This window comes from Glycine soja, chromosome 16 (genome assembly GCF_004193775.1).
Source record: "Glycine soja cultivar W05 chromosome 16, ASM419377v2, whole genome shotgun sequence".
Classification (NCBI taxonomy): domain Eukaryota; kingdom Viridiplantae; phylum Streptophyta; class Magnoliopsida; order Fabales; family Fabaceae; genus Glycine; species Glycine soja.
In genome coordinates this window covers 37,888,007-37,913,318 of record NC_041017.1, presented here as the reverse complement: position 1 = coordinate 37,913,318, position 25,312 = coordinate 37,888,007, and the positions used below count along the sequence as shown (strand labels likewise).

The following is a 25,312-nucleotide window of genomic DNA, read 5'->3' as shown; positions in this document are numbered from 1 at the left end:
TTTGTTTTATAAAATTGTATACAGAAAATGGTATAAACGTATAATTGCCTGTACATATAAACAATAATCTTTAGGAAAGAATTTATTTTTTTTGGAATTTTTATAATGAAATTAGTAAAACAAAAAATATTTTTATCAAAACAATCTCTTAATTTCACGTTCTTGTTGCCTACCAAAAAAAAACTTTTTACGTTCTTGTTGATTTGTTTGTTGCAAATAGCATAGTCTTCTTTGCTCTTTTTTTTATCATCTAAATTTGTATTTGCTTTTACTATGAAAAGATGTGTAGCTTCTTTAGTTTAGTTTAGTTTAGTTTTAATTTCTTTTTGTTAATATTTTTTTAAATATTTGTTGAATCTTAAAGTATTCTTATAAACTTTTCTTTTTATTACAATCTTTTCTAAGTACAAACAAATAGGAACCAAATATCTGTATCACCAATATTTATAAAAACAATGAAAAGAAATAACAAGAAATCAATTTCACTTTTTTTAATTTAAAAACCTAGTTTAAAATTTTCAAATAATTTTAAAACCTACTTATTAATTTAACCTTATAAATGCATGACGTACGAGATAATAACTTCTTCTACCTAATCTTTTGCATGCATTATTACTTGGAAGTCAAATGAGCCATGGTCCAATCCCTATGATTTAGTTTGTGTTAAGAGTGGTTTGCTAATATTTCAACCTTTTTTTGCTGATTCAGTATACTTAACTTCGGTTGCACTCAACACCCTCCAAAGGACGATTTTATGTCTATCACAAACCTCATCAACGAGCATTCATGTAGTTTAAGATAATTCTTTAGCTTTGCCAACCCCTTCAGCACTAGAGTGGTCCCAATGTCATTGTTGTTGATCAAACGAGTTTTCAACTTCACTGGCAACTTGGAAATTTCCACCAATTGATTTTGTATCTAAAATTGATCTTATTTTAAAATAATTTTTGTGTTAGATAAAAAATTTATATTAAATTTTATTTCTATTTTGATTTTATAATAAAAACATTATAATATAAATTATCTCATTCTAAAATCAATTTTAACTAAAATCAATTTTATAAAATTAATTTTGTCAATGCTTATCCAAACACGCATTGAGTCAAGATTTGAGATTTTTTTTTTCTTCTTAGCATGTATGTTTTAAAAAAGCAATCTTAATTAAGATAGTGTAAACATTAAATATAGATTTGTCTTTTGTTCAGGATTCAAATTCGCCAAAGAGCTAGTTCGATCCTTTTACTAAACCAAATCCTATAAATGCCCAAGTTTATTATATAAGAAAAGAAATAATAACAGAGGTAGTATTTAATGAAATACGTCTCCGAAATGAATAAGATAAGATAAACTTATCACTTAATCCTTTGTTAGGTGCTCTATTTAGTTTTCTTCTATTCTCATTTGATTCATTATCTTTGTAACTTACAAAATAATCCTAATTAATATAACAACAAGCAATGTATCCTCCTACCCAAGACATAATCGGTTCTTATGATGAATTGATATAAAAGTGTACACACACTTGCTGACTTATTTTTTTTTAAAAAAAAACTTTTATAATAAGAATAGATAATGCACATGCTGACATTTACACTATTCAATAATAAATTATCAGTTTCTATAATAATTATTTTTAAAATTAACCAAAACATCATTTTTATCGGTTAATAACATTTTTTTTTTACATTTACAATTATCTTAAAAGTTTATACAACGGTACATATTTATTAAATTAACTCTAATTAATATTAATTCATAATACATATATATAAGTTAATTTCCTTTTGCAACGTGATCATTCTCATTCCTCCCTCACCAATATATCTCTCTCTCTCGTTACACTCTTCATAGGGCACACTTAATAATGTTTCTTTTCAAATCCCTTGTATAGCCAGCCCCACACGATAACCCCAAACCCTATAAAATCATGTAAGATCTCCAACAGTGTCGCAAAATTAACAACATTATTGGGAAATCTTTATATTTTGTAAATACTACAAAACACAAGGTACTACGTTCGGTGTTATGTTGGGGAATAAAAGAAAGAAGTAAAGATTTTCACAATGAAGGACACCTCCACCAGCGTTGACCGCGACAAGGAAGGGAGTTCCAGTGGCTCCGGTAGCCACATTTGGGTGATGAGAAGGGTCATGCAAGTCACCATGTTCCTTGCTGGGCTTGCTGTGTTGTGGATGTTTCTCTATAACACTGCTTCTCCCTTTGGAATATTCCCTGCCTTCTCACATAGCATCAATGCTCAGTCATCAAAGGTGACCCTTTCTATCTATGTTTGTGAGTGTACTTGCGTGTTTAATTTTGCAATTGATAGAGGAGAATGAAAGGAGTGAATTTTTTGGGTTTTGGCCTTTGATGCTTATTTTTCTTGCAAACCAATCAAAAAGTTGATACACCCTTTTTTAAATACTATTAATTAAATAAATCATTATGATCAAAATTACTTTGGACAAAATTATTCTTATTAAAAGAGGTAAAATGTAGTTGTGAATTTCTTCTAGTATTTTTGGTGAGTTGTCAAAAATGGAGATATATACTTTTTAGAAGAAAAAAAACTAATGCAGTTTTAGTATGAATTTAATTATCTAAATGTATTGATAATCTAGGGCAAATCAGGATTTACGTACGTTAGATTATCCATAATGACATTGATTACGGGTTCATATGATTTTAGGTGAATATTCACATTTTGGTTTGTGCTTACGAATTGATTTCAAGTCAAAAATTGATTTTTGATTATGATAAATTTTGCTAGTTTTTATATTATATAAATTTTAATTATAAAGTTTTACTAGCTATTTACTTACTTTTAAGATAAAAATATTAAAACATAAATAACGTTGCTTCAAAATAAATGTTTTATTATTAATTTCACAAACATTCCCAAACACACTCATCTAGTTACATATTATCATTTTTTTTTTGTTTACTTTTGCAACATTTAATATCTTTTTAATCAATACAAAAATTAATATTTTATTCTATGCAGTGTAGAGAATACATGTTTATTTTACATAACCAAAATTTATAAAGAATAAATAATTTTAAATATATACATTATATTATAAATAAAATCTATAAGAAACAATTTATGATAAATAATTTATATAGAATATAAAGATAAAGAAAATGGGATAGACCTTAAAGCCTCGCTTCAACTTTTTTATATAAGTTCATGCTTAAGAAAGAATTTTCATTTTTAGTCCATATGATAATTGTCGTAAAATAATCTCATAAAAGACTGAGTTCGAATTTGACTGGTATAATATCCATAATATTCAAGAAAGAAACTCATTTGACAAGAGACTTCTAGTCAATTCAAAATGACACATCGAAGCTAGAGAATCAATTATTAATTAAATAACATTGACAAACTTCAACTATTGAAATTGACCTTCTGTTTCGTGATTTAAGCTGGCAACAACAGATTTCTATACTTGACTGATTATGCTGGATTCCACAAGATTGTTGCATTAAAGTAATTTTTTTGGATTATTAGCATTTATATGAGAATAAATATATTCCTTTCATGTGTTTGATAAAATTCCTCTGTGAAATGTGAAAACATTATGCAGCAGGCTAATTATGATCCAAAGCTAGAGAGTGTTCTTAGAGACGCATCTATGAAGGATAAGACAGTGATAATCACAACTTTAAATGATGCATGGGCAGAGCCAGGTTCCATGTTTGACCTCTTCCTTGAGAGTTTACAACTAGGGAATGGGACACAATGGCTTTCAAATCACTTGGTGGTAATAACTTGGGACCAAAAGACACTTGCTCGTTGCCTTGTTGTGCACAAACATTGTTACCAAGTAGAAACTAAAGGTGGCAATTACACTGGTGAAGTATTTTACATGACCCCAAACTACCTACACATGATGTGGAGAAGAACTGAATTCCTTGGTTCCATCCTTGAGATGGGATACAACTTTGTGTTCACGGTATATACTTTTATTTGTTTTGCAAAAAAGCTTCTTAAGATCTTTACAATGCACACACTCAAGAGTCAACCACACAAAACAACAAGGGGAACATGTTTGGATAACTTGAAGATGAGATTAAAATTGTAAATTTTCTAAAAAAGAAACCAAATGCTTGTTGTGGAAGAGAGAACCAAAATTATTCAATTAACAATTATATGAGGAGAAATAACAAGAAAAAATGAAATAAATTTCTCTTATAAGTTAAAATCAGTTTATTGAACAAATTAAATGATTTTACCTTGTTACTTATAAAAAAAATTACCTTTTTCATTTTTTCTTTCTATATTTTTCTTTAAAGTATTTATGGAGAAGTTTAGCCAGAGAATGTTTTGGATTAAAAGTTGGATACACAAATTTAAGGGTTTTTTTTTTCTTTGCAGGATACTGATATAATGTGGCTTAGAGATCCCTTCAAACAATTTTACAAAGATACAGATTTCCAAATAGCTTGTGATTCTTTCAATGGCAATTCCTCTGACTTAAACAACTTTCCAAATGGAGGATTTAAATATGTGCAATCAAATAACCGAACTATTTGGTTCTATAAGTTCTGGTTCGACTCTAGGAATTTCTACCCTGGGTTGAATGAGCAGGATGTGCTCAACAATATCAAAATGCATCCATTAATTTCCAAAATGAAGCTGAAGATTAGGTTCCTTAGCACTAGTTATTTTGGAGGGTTTTGCCAGCCTGCAGAGGACTTCAACAAGGTCTCAACAATGCATGCCAATTGTTGTGTTGGTATAGAAAACAAAGTCAATGATCTTAAAATTTTGCTTGAGGATTGGAAGAAGTATATGGCATTGTCTGAAATTGAGAAAAAAGAGTCACATCCTTCATGGAGCGTACCACAACTTTGCAGGTAATCTAAAAATGACTTTTCACACGGTCCATTTGTTTCAACTTATTTTTTTAAAAAAGCATTTTTTTAATAAAATAAGATATTTGCTTAATTATTTATATCTGTTTTACAATGTTCCACATCGTTGACGTCATTCAGGACGTCCTTTGAACGTGCCAAAGAAAGGAATCTGATTAATTAAAGGGAGGTTGTGACGGGCTTTGGCTGTAACTGTTTGATGCATGTATAAAGAGTTAGGTAAAGTGTCTACAATTATATGATTCTTTGAAAAGCATTGAACATATATAACCATTTTATTTTAGTATTTGAAAATGTTTTGTGTTTAATTTTTTTTGTTTTACTAATAATTATTAAACTATCACATTATTTTTAATTTATTTCTTATTTTATAAAATTTCATGCAGAAAATGTTTTAAACAAAAATTGCTTGTACAAATAAACAATAATCTTTAGGTAAGAAATACAAAAATGACATTTTTATAAAGTAGTATAGGCAAAATTATATTTGTTTGTTGTAAGTAGCATAGTTTTCTTTGATTTTTTTTTATTGTCTAAATTTGTATTTGCCTTTACTATGAAAAGATGTGGTAGCTTCATCTGTTAGTTTACATTACATTTTTTGCTAAAGGAGTATATTTTATGTTGATTTGGTAACGTTTTTCAATTGGTTTTGAAGATTGAAGTATGATTGACTCAAATTTCAGATGACAGAAAAAAATTACGTTGCCAAACTAATTCAATACAACAGAAAATGAAGGCAGCAGAGAAAAGTTTGTTCAAGCTAGTTCTCATAATTCTGACACAAAACTTGCACTTGTGAATTTCAATGTATTTTACAGTCAAAGTTCAATTTCTACTTCTTTTGGTCTAAATTATACTGCTATCATTTATTATGTACTTATTTTAATTTTTGTATTTCTTTAGGCTGCCAAGATCAAATATAAAGAGTGTCTGTATTTTTATATTTATTCGCTTCTTCTCCGAAGTTTGTCATGATTTGCATACACAACAATAAATGAAATGATGAGTGTAATACTTTCAATACATATTATTTGCTTTTTATTTTATTTTTTTATAATTATTCGTTGATGTTAAATTTATTTTTTATTTTCAATAACTTCTGTTCGTGCTTAATATATATTGATATTTTGACTTAAGTTTTATATTTGTGAGGTTTATTTGGATTAATTAATAATCATCGTTAATTTTAGTATTTTCTCTCATTTTGACGTTTCTGTCTTCTTCAAAGCATAACTGAAGCTATAGAGGTTGGATTTTGAAGAATTATGTATCATTGGGAAGTTAAGAAAAAGATCTACAATTCCATATCTCACAAGCCTTGGCTAATTCAGATGAATTCATGGAGAAAAATGGCTACAAAGTTTCATGCATCATTTCCGCTAGTAGCATGACATGGGTTTATCCTGACATGACATTCGATCAATGCCAAATCAGCGGCCAATTTCGAGGATAGAATTTGCTACATCTTTCAGGGAGACATCAAAAGAAAATTCGTCCATTTGAAGTTCCAAATAAATAAAGAGAAAAGTTGAGCAAATTTGAAAGATTTTGCTTTTTTAAAAAAGCAAAAGTATTTATTAATAGTGCCTAAATTAGCATAAATGTCTTTTCTTTAGTGATCCCCTTAGGAATGTAAAAATCTCCTTTGGTTTGATTTTTGTGGGACTTTCTATCCCTGTCATGTAATTTTTATTATTATTCCTTTCTCGTGAAAAAAAGTGCCCATTGGGGAATCCAAAGTACATAAATCATAAAATCACAAAGCATTTGGGATTTGAAGCTACTTTATCTCATTAGGGTTTTAAGGTTTTACCTTATTTTATCTTAGGATTTCCTTAGGAATTTATTACGATTTAATTTGATTAAGCTCTTCACTACTAGTATAAATAAGGAGTCATGCAATGGAGATAGACACACCCATTGAAAATATAAATTTCTCTATTCATTCTTCAAGTTTTCTCTCTTCTTCTAAGTTTTCTTCTTTAATCATTCTTCAATGGCAATGGCAATGTCCATGGAAGGCTAAAGGCTTTACTCAATTCAAGGGTTCCAGTGACGAATGTGATTAAGGTTTGAGCTAAATTCTGAATTTTGCATGCATTTTTCCTGTTTTCTTCAACTGTGAATTCATTTTTCATGGTTGGGTTGTTTTTTTATGATTGAAGTGAAATTAGTTTAGGATTGGTTAATTTGAATCTATTTGAGGTTAGGTAATCGGTTGATAACCCAACTCAGAATTGTGCGTAGAATTATATGTTAATTATACGTTAGACGTTAGATGGTCATGTAATTAAATTTGTATTGACACAAATGCATGTAAATTTGTAGTGACTTGATTCTCTTAAGAGTTTTAGATTTAAATGTTTTGGGTAAAAAATTATGATTGGAAAGGAAGAATTCTCCTAAAAGTCCAAACCTTACGTTAATAGTTACAGCTTACAAGTGGTTAGATCATGATAAGCTAATGGATAACTGCTTTTATGAAGATTTCCACAAGAGAACCTTTCAGAGATTCTTTTGGCGAGAAATTAAAAAAATAGTACATGACAGTGACATGTGTATTAAAGAGCACATGTTCTATTTTTTAAAGAGTACATGACCTGCTCCTAGTGATTTTAATTAATATTTTTTAAAGAGTACAAGAGTATATAGGTTACACCCTAAAAGTATGCAATTGCAGCCTAGTGATTGGCAAAATTCTTTGACTTGCTCCTTGCTTGAGTAACTTCACGTGGGAAAAAAAATTATAATAATTTCAGCTTTATTTGCTGCAAATACAATGAACTTTGGTTGCACGCACGCAACACTCTCCAAAGGATTAATTCATGTAACTTAAGACAAATTGATCATTTAGGGTAAGTTTGGTTGTTGATAGAGGAAAAGAAATTGAAGGGAAAATTTTATTATTTAATATGGATCTTATTTCTTTTTCATTTCACTTTAATTTCAAATTTTATTTTTTATTTAATTTTTTTCTTTTCTCTTCTAATGATCAATCAAACCTACGATTAGCTCTATCAGTCCCTTGAGTTTTTCCTCTACTAGAGTTATCCCAATGTCATTGTTTCTAATCACACGAGTTTTCAACTTCGCTAAGAACTTGCAAATTCCTACGTCTAGGACGATTTTCCATTTAAACCCAAAATTTGAATTTTTATTTTAAAAATAATATATTAAGTCACTACATTCTAAGAAACTAATCTCTTCTACTATACCAAACCATGTCAATACTCAGATTTATCATATAAGAATTAATAGAAGAGGCATTTAATAAAAAAAATATTTTACAAAATTTCACTCTACGGTACGTCATATATAAATAATCAACATTATAGTCAAATTCATAAAAAAAAATTATAAACATACTCTAATACACTCTTATATACACTAAAATAAATACACTCTTATATTTTCTTAAACAAAAATTAATTGCAAATTACATATGAGTCATACAACTTATCATTTTTAAATAAATGTTAACTAATAATAGAAAATGTGTTTAAAAAATATGTTAAAAAGTAATTGTTGGCACTTATCTTCGTATAATCATTTAAAAGAGTCAGGTATATTTTTTAAAATCATTTTTTTTGTCTAGAGCATATGTATTCTCTAATGGAAGCAATCCTTTTTTCTGGTTGGGTAGAATCATAATGGATCATAAAAATTTTCATTCAAGTATTTAACGCAGTTGAATAGCTATGGCTCAAACCCGACACCTTTAATTAAGCTTAAGCTGGAACAACTTCTCCTTAGATGATTCATACACTTCTTGATGATATTTTTTTAATATATTATAAGCTAAACTATTTATACTAAAATTCAATGTTTTGTTTTTAAGTAGATTTTTTACATTTAATAAGTCTCCGATGTGAATAAAATAAGATAAACTTATCACTTAATCATTTAAAAATATAAATATATATTATCTTTTCATATAATAAACAATTTTAGATAATAAATTAAAGTCTTTTATGTAAATTTTATACCGTAATTAAATGATATTTAAGAAAGTTTGAAATTAAAACCAACACTAGTTAGTGTAAGTGATAAAAATTTATGTTCTTTAACTAAGTGAAAATCATGTTAAAAGAAGGATACTCATCGCATTCACAATCTCTGGAAGACATTATTTACTGCTTTTTCTCGTGATAAAAAAAATTAAAGTTAAAATTCACTATTATTCAAGTTTTTTTTTTTGCCGAATTACTTAGGCAAAGAACGCCCCAGAAAAAAATAAATTAATGCCCAGTTGGAAATTGATTACATCAACATCCTCTATAGAGGAGTTTAAAGGAACATTATTGTAAAAACAAACATCAGAGATTAAAGATAAACCAGCTTTGGGCAACGAAGCTACCAATTTATTTGCTTCCCTCAGAATATGCACCTAGAGACATTGTTGAAACTCTGCCCTTTCACATTGCAAATCTCAGAAATGATTTCCATAATGATCTCCTTCATCCAAAAGTTTAATAATCTGAAGACAGTGTCTGACTACTCCACTATTAACTTGGTTATCCCAGAGAATATGCACCATCACAATTCAATTTCGATCACTCCTCCAAGAGACACTTCCAGATTCCTGAATTATCCCACGTGACACTAAACTTCTCGTGATGAAGAATATTCTGCATGGCCTTGCCTCTAACACTATTCAAGAAGTTAAACACATTTAATTTTGCTTTTAACTTCTTTTTAATATTTTTTTATGAGCATTTCCTTTTTTTTAGTAATGAGAAAATTAAGTGTCCTTCAAATGGTCGCATAATTAACATATCTTTACCTAATTAAATTAAATAAAAACGATATTTACGTATTTTGACTAATTTTACATTTTGATTTAACTCCTGAACATATAGTAAAGAGTTGGACAAATCACTTGTTGATTATAAGTTTTGATTGACTCTCTCTCTCTATATATATATATATATATTATAAGATCAGCTATTAAAAAATAAATTATATGATATAAGCACGAGATATTACACAAGTTGACCAGAATTTTTTTTGCGTGAATTGATCGTAAGTATAAATGCAAGACGAAGCAATAACTTTAATTTTCCTGCCTAACCTTGTACATTTAGTACTTGGAACTCAAATGAGCCATTGTCCAGACCATTTATCTTGTGTCAATTAAGAGTTGTTTACTTGTGGTTGGAGTTTGGACCATGATCGACAAGCTAATGGATAACTGCTTTTATCAGGATTTAAACAAGGTAAACTTTGAGAGGCCAGGATTTCCTTGCATTTAAACCAAAAACTGAGGATTTAAACAAGCTAATGAATTCATACAAGAGAAATGTTATAAACATATTTTCTATTACACTCTAATTGATCTATTGTTTAAAAAAAAAAAAAACTAAAAAGAAAATTTCTATAAAGTGTTTCTGGATGGAAAAAAAGTGTGTTCAAATTTCCTTTTTTATTATATAAAAGATTAAACAAATAACCAACTTATTTAATATCAAAACAAGTAGCCTTAATCACAACGAAAGTTTTATATATGAAGATTTTTTATTATTATGCAAGACACAGCAATTAATGGTATGTAAGAAATAATATAAATTTATTAATTTGCCTTCATAAAAAGATTGATTTATAATATATACTTGAAGGATATATAAAAAGTAATAAATGAACAGTTATTGTGAATGCAGTCAAACAATAACATATCGTAAAAAGTACTACTATAGTTGCTGTTTTGTTGAAGAAGAAAACAAAGTAGAAGCAAAGTTCTTTAAGAGTGAAAGAGACCATTTTTGCAACCCCAATTGATCAGCTCTTGAAACAAACATGAAGAAGAACACCTCTGCGATGGAGAATGCCGGTGGCATCAAGGCATGGAGTTTCCGTCGCCACCAGCTTTTGGTTAGAAGGGTGATGCAATTAACCATGTTCATTGCTGGACTTCCTGTGTTGTGGGTGTTTCTCTCTAACTCTGCCTCTTCCATTGAATTCCATACCTTCTCACATTACTTCACTGCTCAGTCAACAAAGGTGAGTTTCTCTCTCTCTCAATATATATATATATATATATATATATATATATATATATATATATATATATATATATATATATATATTATTCCACTCGGTATTTGACGTGTGATTTATCTATTTTAATTTTTTATGGGATCTTCCTTATGATTTTATTCTTAATGATACACTTTTTTAATCATTATAAAAACATTATATTGTTTTTATAAATTTAACCTAGTTTTATTCTTTAAAAAACTTTAACATAAGAAATTGAATAAAAGAGATTTTTTTTAGAATTAATATGATTTTAGTTTATGGAAAAATTCAATGCATAAAAAACAATCTTTCTTTTGAAAGAATAATTATTTTTTGTGGTAAATTCTTAAAAGCGATCAACCAAATAAAAAGGAAATGACATTTTTATAATTTTCAATAAAATGTACTTCCTTTTCTTATTTATAAGAATCAAATTAGAATATTTTTTTTAATATTCTTCTTCCAGAAAGAATCAATATATATATATATATATATATAATATTTCTTTCTTCGTAAGAATATCTTGCATTTCCACCTCCTTCAAGAATAATTTTAGTGAAAAAAACTTGATTAAAAAAACAAATTCTGTGATCAAGCCATTGAGTTCTCCAGTTTTGATTTTGAAAAGTAGGTCACAATCAGATCAATTAAGATAGTTTTAAAAAATTCTATGAATTAGGGAATTGACTGATTTAGCAAGTCCTATTGCAGTCCTAAGAAAGTCATATAAACTCTGTTGGTCAGTAAGTTGAAAAGTCAAGAATGAAATTGTTTAGTTTTTATTATTGTCTAGGGATGACAATTCTACCTAAATCCTGTAAGTACTTGTAAAAAAAATATTCATGATGGATAAAATTCCAGCTTAATGGAAATGAGCTCAGGGCACATGAGAATAAATACTATATATAGTATGTATTGGTTGTCATCCTTAATTCTCTATCCTTGTCATTCTTATCCTAATTCCTTAGCTTCCACCCTCCTTTAACACCAAATAATTTTTCAACTGTATATACAATACTACAAGTTAATCTGGTGTGTGTTGACACCCTGCTAAAGTACACGTGCATAGTAATCGTGAACAATATCCACACCGTGGATAGTATACTGTATATTGAAACAATACTATATACCAAAATATTGACTATATTGACCAAGTGGGCTGTATAATTTGGGTATTTGAGTAACAACGTGACGTGGAAAACCCTCAACGAGGGAAAACCCACATATAAGAATATAAGAGATTTTCACCATCTGAAAGAGATTGCATGACCTCTTTTTAAAATACAATGAGAGAATATATATTAACAATCTCTTTTAAAAATAATAAGAAAATAAAAATACTAAAAAGACCTCATAGGGAAAACTATATTTTTCTCCGAATTTTTCTCTTAGAGAAAAAACAATGAATGCTATTATAAGATAAATGGGATTAGATCTTAAAGCCTTACTTAAGTTTTCTTATATATATAATCTTTCAAGGATACTCAAGAAAGAAATTAATCCGACGTGGGATTGCTAATCAATTCGAAATTAAATAACACATTGAAGAAAATCATTTATTAATTAAACATTCACAAACTTCAACTATTGACATTGACATTCTGGTTTGGTGATTTAAGATAGCAACAACAAATTTCTCTACTTGATCGGTTATGTCTGATTCCCGGTTGCATTTAAGTTTTTGAATTATCAGCATTTATATGAGAATAAACGTACCTAAGGTTTTTCTTTTTGTGGAAACGTACCTTAGTTAATTATGTTATTTAATTGGTTAAATTATAATTTTGATTCTTTGATTTTTGATATTATTAATGCATTAATTGTTTGATTATTGATGCATAACTGGAAAAAGAATAATGGGATATATTCCTTTTGGAGATATAATTCTTTTGTGGATGCCATGATCATAATGACAGTTTACCTGCTAATTTCACACGGTCTGCTACCATTCTGTAGTTGTATATATACTTTGCATAATTGTGAGGACTTGGAGGTCACTGCAAATGTAGAATTTGTATACAATTTTCACCCAAAATAGCTATATGTGTCACTAGTCTTGTTGATATATATGTGAATGGAGGGTACGTACGTACCATTTTGTTATATTGATGTTTAGAAGTTTGTTTACATCACTTACTTTTCACTTCCTATTTGATGTCTTGCAACTTTTGCCCTTCTTTTTGGATTTTTTCTAACCATTGTGGATTATTATTTGTTACATAAATCTCAGATAATTTGATTTCTTGCTCATTTGATGCTTTTGCACTCTATGAAGGGATTGTACTATTTTATCTTTTTGACAAGCATATGGCTAACTAGTTGTTATTTGTTAAGCTTAACTTTGCACTGCTAGTCTCATGAAAATTTCTTCAGAGAAATATGAACTTGGGTTACCAAGTATTTGATGTAGTCTTGACTTTATGCATCAGGCTGGTTATGAATCAAAGCTAGAGAGTGTTTTTAGAACTGCGTCTATGAAGGATAAGACAGTGATAATCACAACTTTAAACGATGCATGGGCAAAGCCAGGTTCGGTATTTGACCTCTTTCTTGAGAGTTTTCGCCTAGGGAATGAGACACAATGGCTTTTAAATCACTTGGTGGTAATAACTTGGGACCAAAAGACAAATGCTTATTGCCTTGCTTTGCACAAACATTGTTACCAAGTTGAAACTAAAGGTGCCAATTTCACCGGTGAAGTATTATTCATGACCCCGACATACCTACACATGATGTGGAGAAGAACTGAATTCCTCACTTCTGTTCTTGAGATGGGATATAACTTTGTGTTCACGGTATATATACAAAATTATACATGTATTTCTTTTGAAAAAAAAAAAAAAAGCTTCGTAAGATCTTTACAATGCACACACTCTACCACACAAGACAACAAGGTAAAGGGTTTGTTTTTCTTTGTTTTTCTTTGCAGGATACTGATATAATGTGGCTTAGAGATCCCTTCAAACAATTTTATGAAGATGCAGATTTCCAAATAGCTTGTGATGCTTTCAATGGCAACTCCTCTGACATATACAACTATCCAAATGGAGGGTTTAAATACATAAAATCGAATAACCGAACTATTTGGTTTAACAAGTTCTGGTTCAACTCTAGCAAAGAGTACCCAGGGTTGGGTGAGCAGGCTGTGTTCAATAAGATCAAAATGCACCCCTTAATTTCCCACATGAAGCTGAAGATTAGGTTCCTTAGCACTAGCTATTTTGGAGGGTTTTGTGAGCCTAGCAAGGACTTCAACAAGGTCTCAACAATGCATGCCAATTGTTGTGTTGGCATAGACAACAAAGTCAATGATCTTAAAATTTTGCTTGAGGATTGGAAGAAGTATATGGCATTGTCTGAAATTGACAAAAAACAGTCAAATCTTACTTGGAGCGTACCACAAAGTTGCAGGTAATGTATATGACTTTCGTTAATTTATTCAATTAATACTATGATTATATATATATATATATACCATCAATGTGCAACATTGTTAAGTAAGTTATCTCTTAAACATATAATCATGGGGTTTGATTCTTAACTTTGGATAAAGATATCTTGTTCACCCAAATGATTATATATATAAGTAAAAAATTATTTTCATATTTTATAATATATTTTAATTATGTAAGATTTTCTTTGGTGATGTCTTTTAATATTATTTCGTGGAGGCGTCAATTTATGTTGCTATCATTAATGGACATCGTTTTCTGTCTGTTTGTATATTGTTCCACATGTTGACACCATGTAGTAAGTCCTTTGAACATGCCAAAGAAAGGAAGAATAAAGGGAGGTTGCGACGGGCTTTGGTTGAAACTGTTTGATGCATTTATAAAGAGGTATTTCATGTGTGACTGTGACAACATTTTTGGATAATTTATTTTCATCTATACTCAAGTTTCAAAGTTTAAACAGAACATAAGAGTAAATTATTATGAAAGCGATACATTTGATGAGTTGCAATAATAAATCTTCACACTCTTTTCTCCTGTTAAACATGTAACATTATTTTTCATGTATTTAATTAAAATGTATCGACAGTATAAATATTTGTTATCTATCATGAACATGCGCAAATATAGTAACATTTTGGATTTTTGTATTAATTACTTTAAAAGGTTATAATTAAGACATTTTTTTATTAGTTGATAGTGTAAAAATCTCTATATTAACCATGTACGAAAATAAAACTCCATTTTATTTAAATACTCATTTTACAGTTTTTCTCTTTTAATTTTGCTTAACGAGTCTTTAATATTGATTTGGTTACGTTTATCAACTGCTTTTGAAGGTTTGAGAATGATTGACTCAAATTTTGGATCAAAGCAAAAGGTTTACTTTGCCAAGCCAATTCTTTTGCAATGGAAAAGAAATGTGTGGAAGTGGTACACCCATTGAAAATGTAGGAAACAGAGAAAAGTTTGTTCAAAGTTTTATTATGAGATGTAATATATGCAGTATGTACAATAATTTATATAACAGTTTGTATAACATTTTTTTTGGGTTTATATCTATCATTATAAAATGTAACAAATAATGTGTAAAAGAGATAAATACACAAAAATGCTATACAAATTGCTATTCCAATTCAAAAGTGCGATTTGATCTTTTATATAATACTCAATCTAAATTGTCCTCCACATTAGTTATTTCTTTAAAAATATCTTTAATTAAACTCAATTTTAGACTAGTGTAACAATGAAACCTATTGATTGTGATAGTTTTGTCAATGGGATAGTTTTGGGGAAAAAATGTCAATTTAAAATGAATTTAATGTTCTCAACTAAAAATCAACTTATTTCCTTAATTCTAATGAATTAATTAATTAAACCTTATAATAATGATACAAGAAAAGTATAAATTATTGTATATTTAATTTTTTTTATAGCAAAATTAGTTTTGTGATCAACACTTGCTTCCAAAAAAAAATTGAACAATAATTCATTGTTCATTTCAATTTACAGGCTAAATGATGTTACACATACTAATTTTAATGTATAATTGCTTAGATAAATTATTTATTTTAATTTTGTAAGTTTTATAACTTTATATAAATTTAAATTTTCTATAAAAAAATTTATTCTGATATTAAAATTATTAAAATGAGTATTTAACTTAATTTTGTAGGTCTTATAATATTTAAAAATTATGTTATTTATGATATAATTGTTAAACAACATAAGTACCCATGTTTATATAAACAACTTCAAATCATATGTTTCAATTAAAAAAAAGTTAAATAAATATCTTTAATATTAAACAACTCATATAAATACGTTCAATGTAGATGTTCTAAAAAATCACAGTGACTTTCATATGACACATTGATGTCCTATTAAATTGAGATAAATGTTAATTTTATTTTATTCTCTACCTTTTTAATCCTACTATAAAAAAATACAATTATATGAGAAAGATAATAGGTATATTAATAAGGTTCATTATATTTATTAGATAACTAAGGTACTTAAATATGTTAACAGAAATTTGATTCTTTAACTATTAGTCTCCCTGCGTCTAGTTATTGAAATACCTTATGTCTTGTAATATTATTTTTATGAATGAGAATTTTGATTTATGGTATGAAAGTATTTAACATTGTTGGTGTGAGCCACAGTTTATTAACACTTCGCATCAACCTATGTGTGTGTTGGATTTGCGATCCATTGTTGGTGTGACACTAGATTCTGTATGTTTAGAGTGCCATCAATTTTGTTATTTTTCAATTTGTCTGTGCAAATTAGATTGAATCGAACCAATTCATTTATTCATTGTTTATTTCCTACCAAAATCTGAATTAAAAGAAAGTTCAACTGGATGGATGATAGGCTTTTGAAAGCATGATCGAAAGGTCCAAGGATTTTTCATGAGCCCGAATTTCAAATCAAAAAGTGAAAAAGTTATCTGCTTTATTATGGTTGTTGTGGTGGTCTCTTGCTGGTATCGTTGTCTAATTCACTAATTTTACATGATGGTGGTGGTTGAATAATTTGAATAATGCTATCAAAGGTTATAAACAATATGATGACTTTTTAATTTAATGGGAAAAAAAAGGATCAATGGAAGACTAGTCATGTTTGTTCTTGGCGGCAATATCATGAGATTTCCAATCTATACACTCTACTATTTAGGGTACAATGCATATAACATTTGGATAGAAAATACTGTTTTTGAATCATGACATTCAGTGTTTTTTCTGTTCTCAGATTGTTCAGTCTTTATCATTTTTCTTTTTCTGAACTTTCTTACGATTGATAACATTTTGATTTACTAATTTTTCTTTTCACTCTGTTTCAGGAACCTTGGGTAATGCGATTACCAGGATTCCATGTTGTGTTGCTGCTTGTAACTATCCTCTCTAGGAAGAAGACGAGCTTTCAAATGTTCTTGTTTCTTTTGACATGCATGTGGCATTCCTTATTTATTTTATTGAATGAATTTTTTAATCAACTATATAGGCTTATTTAAAACTGCTCTATTGCTTTTGACGCCGCTAGCTTTGTTCCTGTTTGAATTTGTTGCTTTTCTTCGATCCTTCATGATGATAAAGTTAGGCCTGGGGTGAAATGCCAAGCAAAAATTATGTGAAATTGAGACGAATTCTATCCTATACACTACTTCATCCTTATAAAATATTTTTCTTGTCATGTTTTTATAATTGCAAACAATACCTAAAATTGTCAAATTAGAGGATCAAGATTCATTCATACTAGCACCTTGGAACCATATATTCTTTACTTAGTGAAGAGCTCAGATGATTGCAAATTTATCCATTTCATTAATGTCAAGATTTCTTTTTCAATGAGAAATTTGATGATGGATTGTCTTAGCCACTGATTTGGTGGTGATATGAAGTACCATTTTAATCTATTAAATTGAATATTCAAGCTCAATACATTCAAGGTGTATGTGCTGGAAAGTTAGTAGTTATGTTTTTAGGACCCTTAGTGGGTTGGTCCTGATGCTACTACCATAACAAGACTTGTTATTCAATCTCTCTAGTGGGAACAGGCTTGGTTGTCGTTTTATCTCTTTATTTGAAGCTTGTCTTACCTACAAATTGTTTTGATGCAGTGGTTGGTGTATATCTTGCTGAGAGTCTGAACAGATTTTTGGGAAAAAACTGGAAAAGCTTCTCTAGTCATAACTACTTTGATCCGAGTGGACTATTTATGTCTGTTCTTTGGTCTGGACCTCTTCTTGTAATTTCTATGATAATCTTGGTTAGTGCTTTCTTTCACGTATCCTTTTCAGTGCTAGTATTTTTATTTTTTTATATTGAATATTGACTTCAAGTATCTTTCTCTTTATGCAGATCAATACACTATTCTCCTTATGTTACTTGATTGTTAGGTGGAAAATAGCTGAACTGAAACATCTTGCAAGGGCTGCTCGCGATAAGAAGGACTAGTTATTTTGTGGTGGGATTTTGATGGATTAACATCTGAAGGAGTTCATGTCAATGGCAATGTAATAATATGGTTTTACAAATGAATTTTGTCTTCTTTTGTTTAATTTTCTTATTCAGCACTCATCATTTCTAGGTATGTTTGTCTACACTATTAACGGGATTTTTTTTCTACTTTTAGCTCCTTTTATTAAAGGAGTTGAGAAATATTTAACAAAGTGCTAATTAGATTGTATGGTTGATCAGTGACAAAATGTGACTATATTAATGTTTTAATTTGAACAACGTGAATCTTCAAATTATGGGGACCAATAGTCTTATTGCTTAAATAGCTAATTGGTAAGCTAGCAATTTTTTATTTAAATGAATAATTTGTAGTCTTATTTATAAAAGCGACTTAGGATCAGGATTAAATTAAATGGGCAATTGCTTTCTGCATCTTAGTTTTGGCTTCCTCCACCCCATAGAAATTTTAAAACAGACTAAATGGGAAAAAATCTCCTTAGTTTTCACGAGGCTACTCCAGTCTACCAAGCAAACCCTAAACGTCTCTTCCAAATCTCCATAACCATCACAACCACCCAATACCATCGTTGCATCCAAACACCACCATTGCACCCACCCAACACAACCTTCGCATGAAACCAACCATCATGCCACCCTCTAACCACCCATCACCTCCAACGTGTGAATCACAACCATGCACCAACCTGCCTTTGCCAATACACCTTCCTCTCTCTCTCTTTTTCTTTTTTCCTTTTCTTATTGCTCATTACTGCATTTCTTTTTTGTATCCATAACAATAAATCCAGAATTTTTCTATCAAAGTTTCAGATTGAGTAATCTGAATTACATGTTTTCTGATTTATTCAACCCGAAACTATGATAAGATAGTTGGTGGGGGTGGTGCAACATGCTAGTTCCAAATTTTGTTGTCCCAAAATGATGTTAACATAATTTTGAATTAAGTAATCCAAAAACTTGTTTCAGATTACTCAATTTGAAGTATGATAACAGAGAGGCCCAAAGTTGTTGGTGTTGGGTGGTTGGGTGAAGGTGGGGAGTGGTGGTTATGGAGGAGACAACTAGGGTTTGCTTAAGAGAATGGAGGTACCTGGTGAGAGCTAGAGAACATTTTTGTCTTAAAATTTTCACAGGGTGTAGGAAACAATTGCCCATAAAATGTCTGAAGAAAAAAACAGAGAGGCCCGAAGTTGGTTGGACCTATAAACAACAGTTGAGAAAGTATACAATGCCAAAAATCATATATATATATATATATATATATATATATATATATATATATAAAGATTTTATTCAGTGGGTGATGTTATGTGCTACTCTCATATTCATTCTCTAAAAATAATTTAGTTAATGTAAATTTTATATAATTCAATTATGCATATTTTATATTTATCTATTTTTTTAATTTTATATAATAGATATAAGAACCATATAAATTGATATGATATATTTTTTGTTGATTAAGTAAAAATGTGAAAAATATCCCATTATAAGTATATTTTAAAATATAGTAATTTTTCTATTATAAAACATACACGTGTAAATTTAAATAATTCTATTAGTAATTAACAATAATGATTAAAGATAATTTTAATTGATTCACACCGAAGATCTTACTTAGGATAACATTTTTAATAATAGCAATTTTTTTAGCATGTGTATATAAAAATATATTTAAATATTTATTGGTATATTTATTAAAATATATTTATTAAAATTTAAACTAAATAATTAGTAATATATTAAAATTTTAAATAATATAAAAAATTACTCCAATAAATTATAAATTGTGAAATTAATATTGGTGTAAGATATGAGAAACTAAGCTAGTTAGACCTTAAACCTTAAAATATAGATTGCAAACACATGAAGATAGCAATAAACTCCATTACCAACCAAACAAATCAAAATTGGACGGCTCAAGGAATGTTTGGATTTATGGTGAGAGTGTTCCAAAAGTATATTTGAGTGTAAAAAATATTAAAAATACATAAGGAAGGTACATTTAGTAAATAAGGGTAAAATAGTGAGAAAAAAACACAATTACAGTTAAACTACTGAAAAGCATCCATATAAAAAATAAAAAGGTCAATTTCAATCAATTATTCAATTTCATGCATATTTTATTTATTTGTTTCTGGTCACATGGGTTTTTTTTTTGTGAATAATAAATTGTTAGCTTAATTAATTTGAATGTTAATTAAAATCCAAACTTTATTTGTTAATAATGTTTATTTTGAAGTGCTATTCGTGCCCCCAAATTCCAAAATACGCAAATTTATTTTTTTTAATTAAAAAAGAGATTGATTTGAGTATGATATTTTAATTATATTATGCTTTGAGGATATAATTGAATAAAACTATTCAATAAACCAATATGTTATTAGTTATAATAAAATTGAACTTAAGTTCCTTAAATAAAATCTTGTGAGGAAAAAATGTAATTAAGATAATAAATTGTATTGAAAATAGATAATCATGATGAGAAATTTATTAGATCATACTAAAAAGTACACATTTAATTCATGCTCAAATTTTAAAGTCTAAACCTTAGTATATTTTAGTGGCCGGTCTAGGTTCAACCGGTTAGCCTAACTCATTTTGTCACCACTAAATAAGAGCATGATAAATTCAATCCTATCAAGTATTTGATGCATACCATATAACAAACTAAATAATAGTATTTGTGTTATCTTGTCTTTCATTTAATATGAAGCATATAACGATAATATAAAATATAAAATGTGATTAAATGACAAAATTACTCTTTCATTCAAGTTACATATAACTTCCTAAAATTAAAGTGACTTTGATTTAAAATTTTAATTTTTACAAATTATAAAATACATAATTTTAATTAAATCATATGTTTTTATTTATGAAAGCACTTTTCTTTTAACTATATAAAAATTTAAATTATTATTATATATATTGTTATTTTGTATATAAAGAAACATATCACATGAGAATAACTTTTTAAGTGAGAATAAAAATAATTAATCTAATTTTTAAATTAAAATTAAGGATTTATATCAAAAGACTTACCTAAAATCATCATTGTTGTCATCACCATGTGATAATAACAAGAATGATGATTATGACAATGATAATAATGCTAGAACCATCAATAATAATAATGATGATTATAATAAAATATTATACAAACAAAATTGGATAAGCAAGATAAGAAATCATATACTATTAATATATCAAATAATCAATTACAAAAAATGGATAAAATAACTTTCCTATTCTAACCACCGAGATACCCTTAATGATCGATATTTAATAGGAATTATCCTCAATAAAGTAGTAAAACGAGCAAGAGTTTTATTGTATTTGCCTCTCTGATCAGCAAATTTGGTGTCTTGTTTTGCCGAGATGTGAGTGATCAATTGATGATTTGGTGGCCACTCATGCATGAAATGATGGAATGCCTACCCTAAAATGCCAAATGACGTGTTATGCAAGTCCAGAATTCCATTATTGATCCATCTTTTTTATTTATTTAAGCTGAAAAATTCAGAGGTGGTATATGAGTAAGAAAACAAACTTAAAGGGTTTCAATTGTTTAATTATAATGACGTGGTCCTATTGAGTAATAATTTGTATAATATTAGTTTTTTTTTAGCATGTATCACATCTCGAATAAGAAGAATATATGCCACAAGTTACATGCTACTTAATATTATTTAGTTTATGATTTTGGGATACAAGTTAGTAATTAAAATTATTATTTTGAAATTTCTAACTAATTATTTAGTTACCTTATACTTTTCCTAGTTAATTTTTTACGCATGCAAGTCTTTTTTTAATGTGAAATTATTTTTATATGTTAAAAGGATATAATTTATATAATTCATTTTTACTAAGAGGTATCTTAGAATTCTTATATTTGACTAGTTATCTCCCGTCAGGTTGGTTCATTTCAAGATAAAGTAATATCTTCAATAACAATTTCATATTTAAATCAATAATTAAACTATAGATCTTGATTAAGGACCAAATATCAAATTATTTGTGCCAATTTATCACAAGTAAAAATATTCTATTTATGTACTGCTACTTATCATCAAATCAAAAGGTAGTAAGTATTTATCCAAAATAAAAGTCAGAAGTAAGGACTTTGTGGCACGAGTCACAAGCCAACTAATAATTAGTTAGTAAAGGGTTAATTAAGTTTTTTTTATAAGAAAAGGTTTTTCATTCTTAATTTTTTTTAGGTTGTGTTTGATTTAAGAGGATGAATTTGAGGTTATTTAGGGATGAAAGTTGTGGGATGGGTATTTGACATAGATGAGTCGGGGATACAAGTTTTAAAAAATTTGTGAGTTTCACGGGATAAAAGGGAGTGAATTTGGGTTGGCTAATAAAAAATGATCCTTCCAAAATTGTCCCAAGAAACTTGTAGTCCTTTGTATATTCTTTTTTGCCTATATAATTAATTATTGTATTTATATAGTTAGTTATGTAAATCAATAGAACTTGTAGGTTGTAAACATAATTAATTGTGATTATATCATAATCAATGATGTATTCACTAAATCCTTAAAATATTTGATATAATTCATCTCAAGTTTGAAACATAATTAAAGTAAATAAAAATACACATTTAAATATTTCACATAACTATCATTTTTTTCCAACTATTAAAATTTTTATCTTATAAAATATATAATTTATTCATTTATATTAAGTTATCGTTTTAAATTTTATATTATTTTATTAATTAATATATTATATAATATTACAAAATATAAAGCAATTCAATTACGATTAGACCATTAAACTTTAAATTAGTACATTCATCGGCTCAATGTCCGATTTTAAAAACATTTAATCACACACACAAAAAAAAACTTTTTTAAGAAAAAATTATGTTGGTTTCACACCCAATAAAGAAGGTAAAATTATGAAAACAAACTCTCATTTTATCATGATTTATGTTTTATAGTCCCTCAAAAAAAGTTTATTTTGTCTTAGTCCCTGTAAAAATTCTCCGTTTATGGTTTTAGTCCCTTTATTAACTTAAATTGTTAAAATTAATAGTTAATTAATTATTATTTTCACAGTTTATTTTATTATTTTACCATCATAAAAAAATTCACAAATATTATTATGATTTGATAATTCAAGATATTTGAGATCTCTTATTGAAAGACTAACAACCTAATCTGTTTGACCATCCTTCGGGAGTAACCTTTTTTCTGGATTTTTACTATTTTATTTTCTCCAACTACTAAAAACCATACCTTAATTAAATCAAATTGATTTCAACTCTTAAGGATGGTTGAGAAGTCTAATTAATTACCTCATCTTGTTTCTTTCAAGATGATCATATGATAATTATTTTTATTGTCAAATTTATTTTAGTGTAATAAATAAAAAGTTTAATTATATTTTTATTTTAAAATCTAGGATGAAATTATTTTTGGTCTTTAAATTAAAAAACTATTTCAGTCTCTTAAATTTCAAAAATATGTTTCCAATCCCGAGAAACAAACAAATGTTAGACGGTATCACGTAACAACTTTTCACTACTTTCAATAATACACTTAAATTTTAAGGAATAAAAATATATATTTTTTTAAGTTTGAGTAATTAAATTTTTTTTTTTTCAATTTGGGAGATCAAAATGATTTACTCTAAATTTCAGGAGTAAAAGTATAACTAAACCTCCGGTCCAAAAAAAAATATAACTAAATCTAAATAAATAGACATGATATGTTATTTATTATTACATTTAGGAAAATAATGAAAAGACTAACAGTATAACTATTCTTAATATCAAAAGTTATTTTAGTTTTATTCTTAACCAAATTAGGAAAAGTAACGGGCAACCCGATTGAACTTGACTAAGCTAGCTCAATTATGACACATGCTTCATTAGATTGGATTAAAAACGTTCACATTAATTGGAGCTCAAAATTTAAAGTAAGTCCTACAATATAGTAAAATAGAAAATCAAACACATGTTTCTGTTAGTTATAACAAAAGTAGTGTATTTTGGACTCTAAGCTTCTATTTGTTTGGATGGAAATAAACTGAAAAGAAAACGAGAGATAGAATATAAATATTAAATTTCTCCTGTTTGTTTGAAAAGAAAAATAAAAAATGAGATCCAAAAAAACACTTCCATCCCACTAGGCATGGAATGGGAGGAAAATGATGTTTCTTCTTTTTTGTTATAAAAACATTATTTATGATATAAGAATTTTAAATAATAATAAAAAAATTATATTAAAAATAAAAATAATGAAATAAAAATTACACTTTTAGTTGATATAAAATAAATTTCATATAAGTTATTTATTTCAATTCATTTTTTTACTCATTCAAATAAGTGAAAATATTTTTTCTTGTTTTTATTTATTAGGAGTGTGAGCGAATTGTGAGCAATCCCCAAATCCCTCCAAATCAATCCAATTTAATAATATTTTTGCAATTTGGGTTAGTCTTAGTGCATCCAACTATAATTGAGTTGAATAGCTAAGTTCTTGAGCTTCCAACCCCATCAAATTCAACTAATAGAATTACATAATAAATATATAGTAAAATTAATATTTATCTAATTATTTCTGTGTCATATATGAAAGATTATGAGTAAGAAAAAAAAACTCTAAATTCTCACGATTCATTTGCAAGATGTAACAGTCTATTTTGATTTTGGAGATTCACTCAATTTAATAATTGTAAGTTGTAAGCATACCCAAAAAAGAGTAAGTTGTAAAACAATTATAATAATTTTGTTGAATGTTTCTAATTCAGTAATTTAAGTCATAAATTTTAATCAAGTTATAAGTTTTAATCTAATTTATTAACTAGGTTCGTGTGAAAGGTATCTTACCTAACGTTAACCTTCTTTGTTACATTAATAATCCATACTAAAAAGAACATAAAATTTTAAAATTATATTAATTTTAAAATATTTTATGTATAATAAATAAAATCAAATAAATAGTCTTTCCACAAGTAAAAATA

The 25,312-nt window shown here is 27.8% G+C and overlaps 2 protein-coding genes across 3 annotated transcripts; both read left to right on the top strand.

The window, feature by feature from the left end:
- The first annotated feature begins 1,863 nt into the window (after positions 1-1,863).
- On the top strand, positions 1,864-5,907 carry LOC114390423 (uncharacterized protein At4g15970-like). Of its 2 annotated transcripts, none has more exons than XM_028351162.1 (4): positions 1,864-2,270; positions 3,591-3,959; positions 4,382-4,863; positions 5,568-5,907. In XM_028351162.1, the coding sequence occupies exons 1-4, from the start codon at positions 2,064-2,066 to the stop codon at positions 5,569-5,571; spliced, it is 1,062 nt and encodes a 353-aa protein (XP_028206963.1). In that variant the 5' UTR covers positions 1,864-2,063; the 3' UTR covers positions 5,572-5,907. The 2 variants fall into 2 exon arrangements, with proteins under 2 accessions (XP_028206963.1, XP_028206962.1); XM_028351161.1 differs by lacking the exon at positions 5,568-5,907 and adding an exon at positions 5,002-5,396 and having other exon boundaries at positions 1,865-2,270.
- A 4,770-nt stretch (positions 5,908-10,677) lies between these two features.
- Positions 10,678-14,314, top strand: LOC114390050 (uncharacterized protein At4g15970-like). Its single transcript, XM_028350729.1, has 3 exons — positions 10,678-10,881; positions 13,329-13,694; positions 13,829-14,314. Exons 1-3 carry the CDS (start codon positions 10,678-10,680, stop codon positions 14,312-14,314), a joined length of 1,056 nt encoding a protein of 351 aa, XP_028206530.1.
- The last annotated feature ends 10,998 nt before the right edge of the window (positions 14,315-25,312 follow it).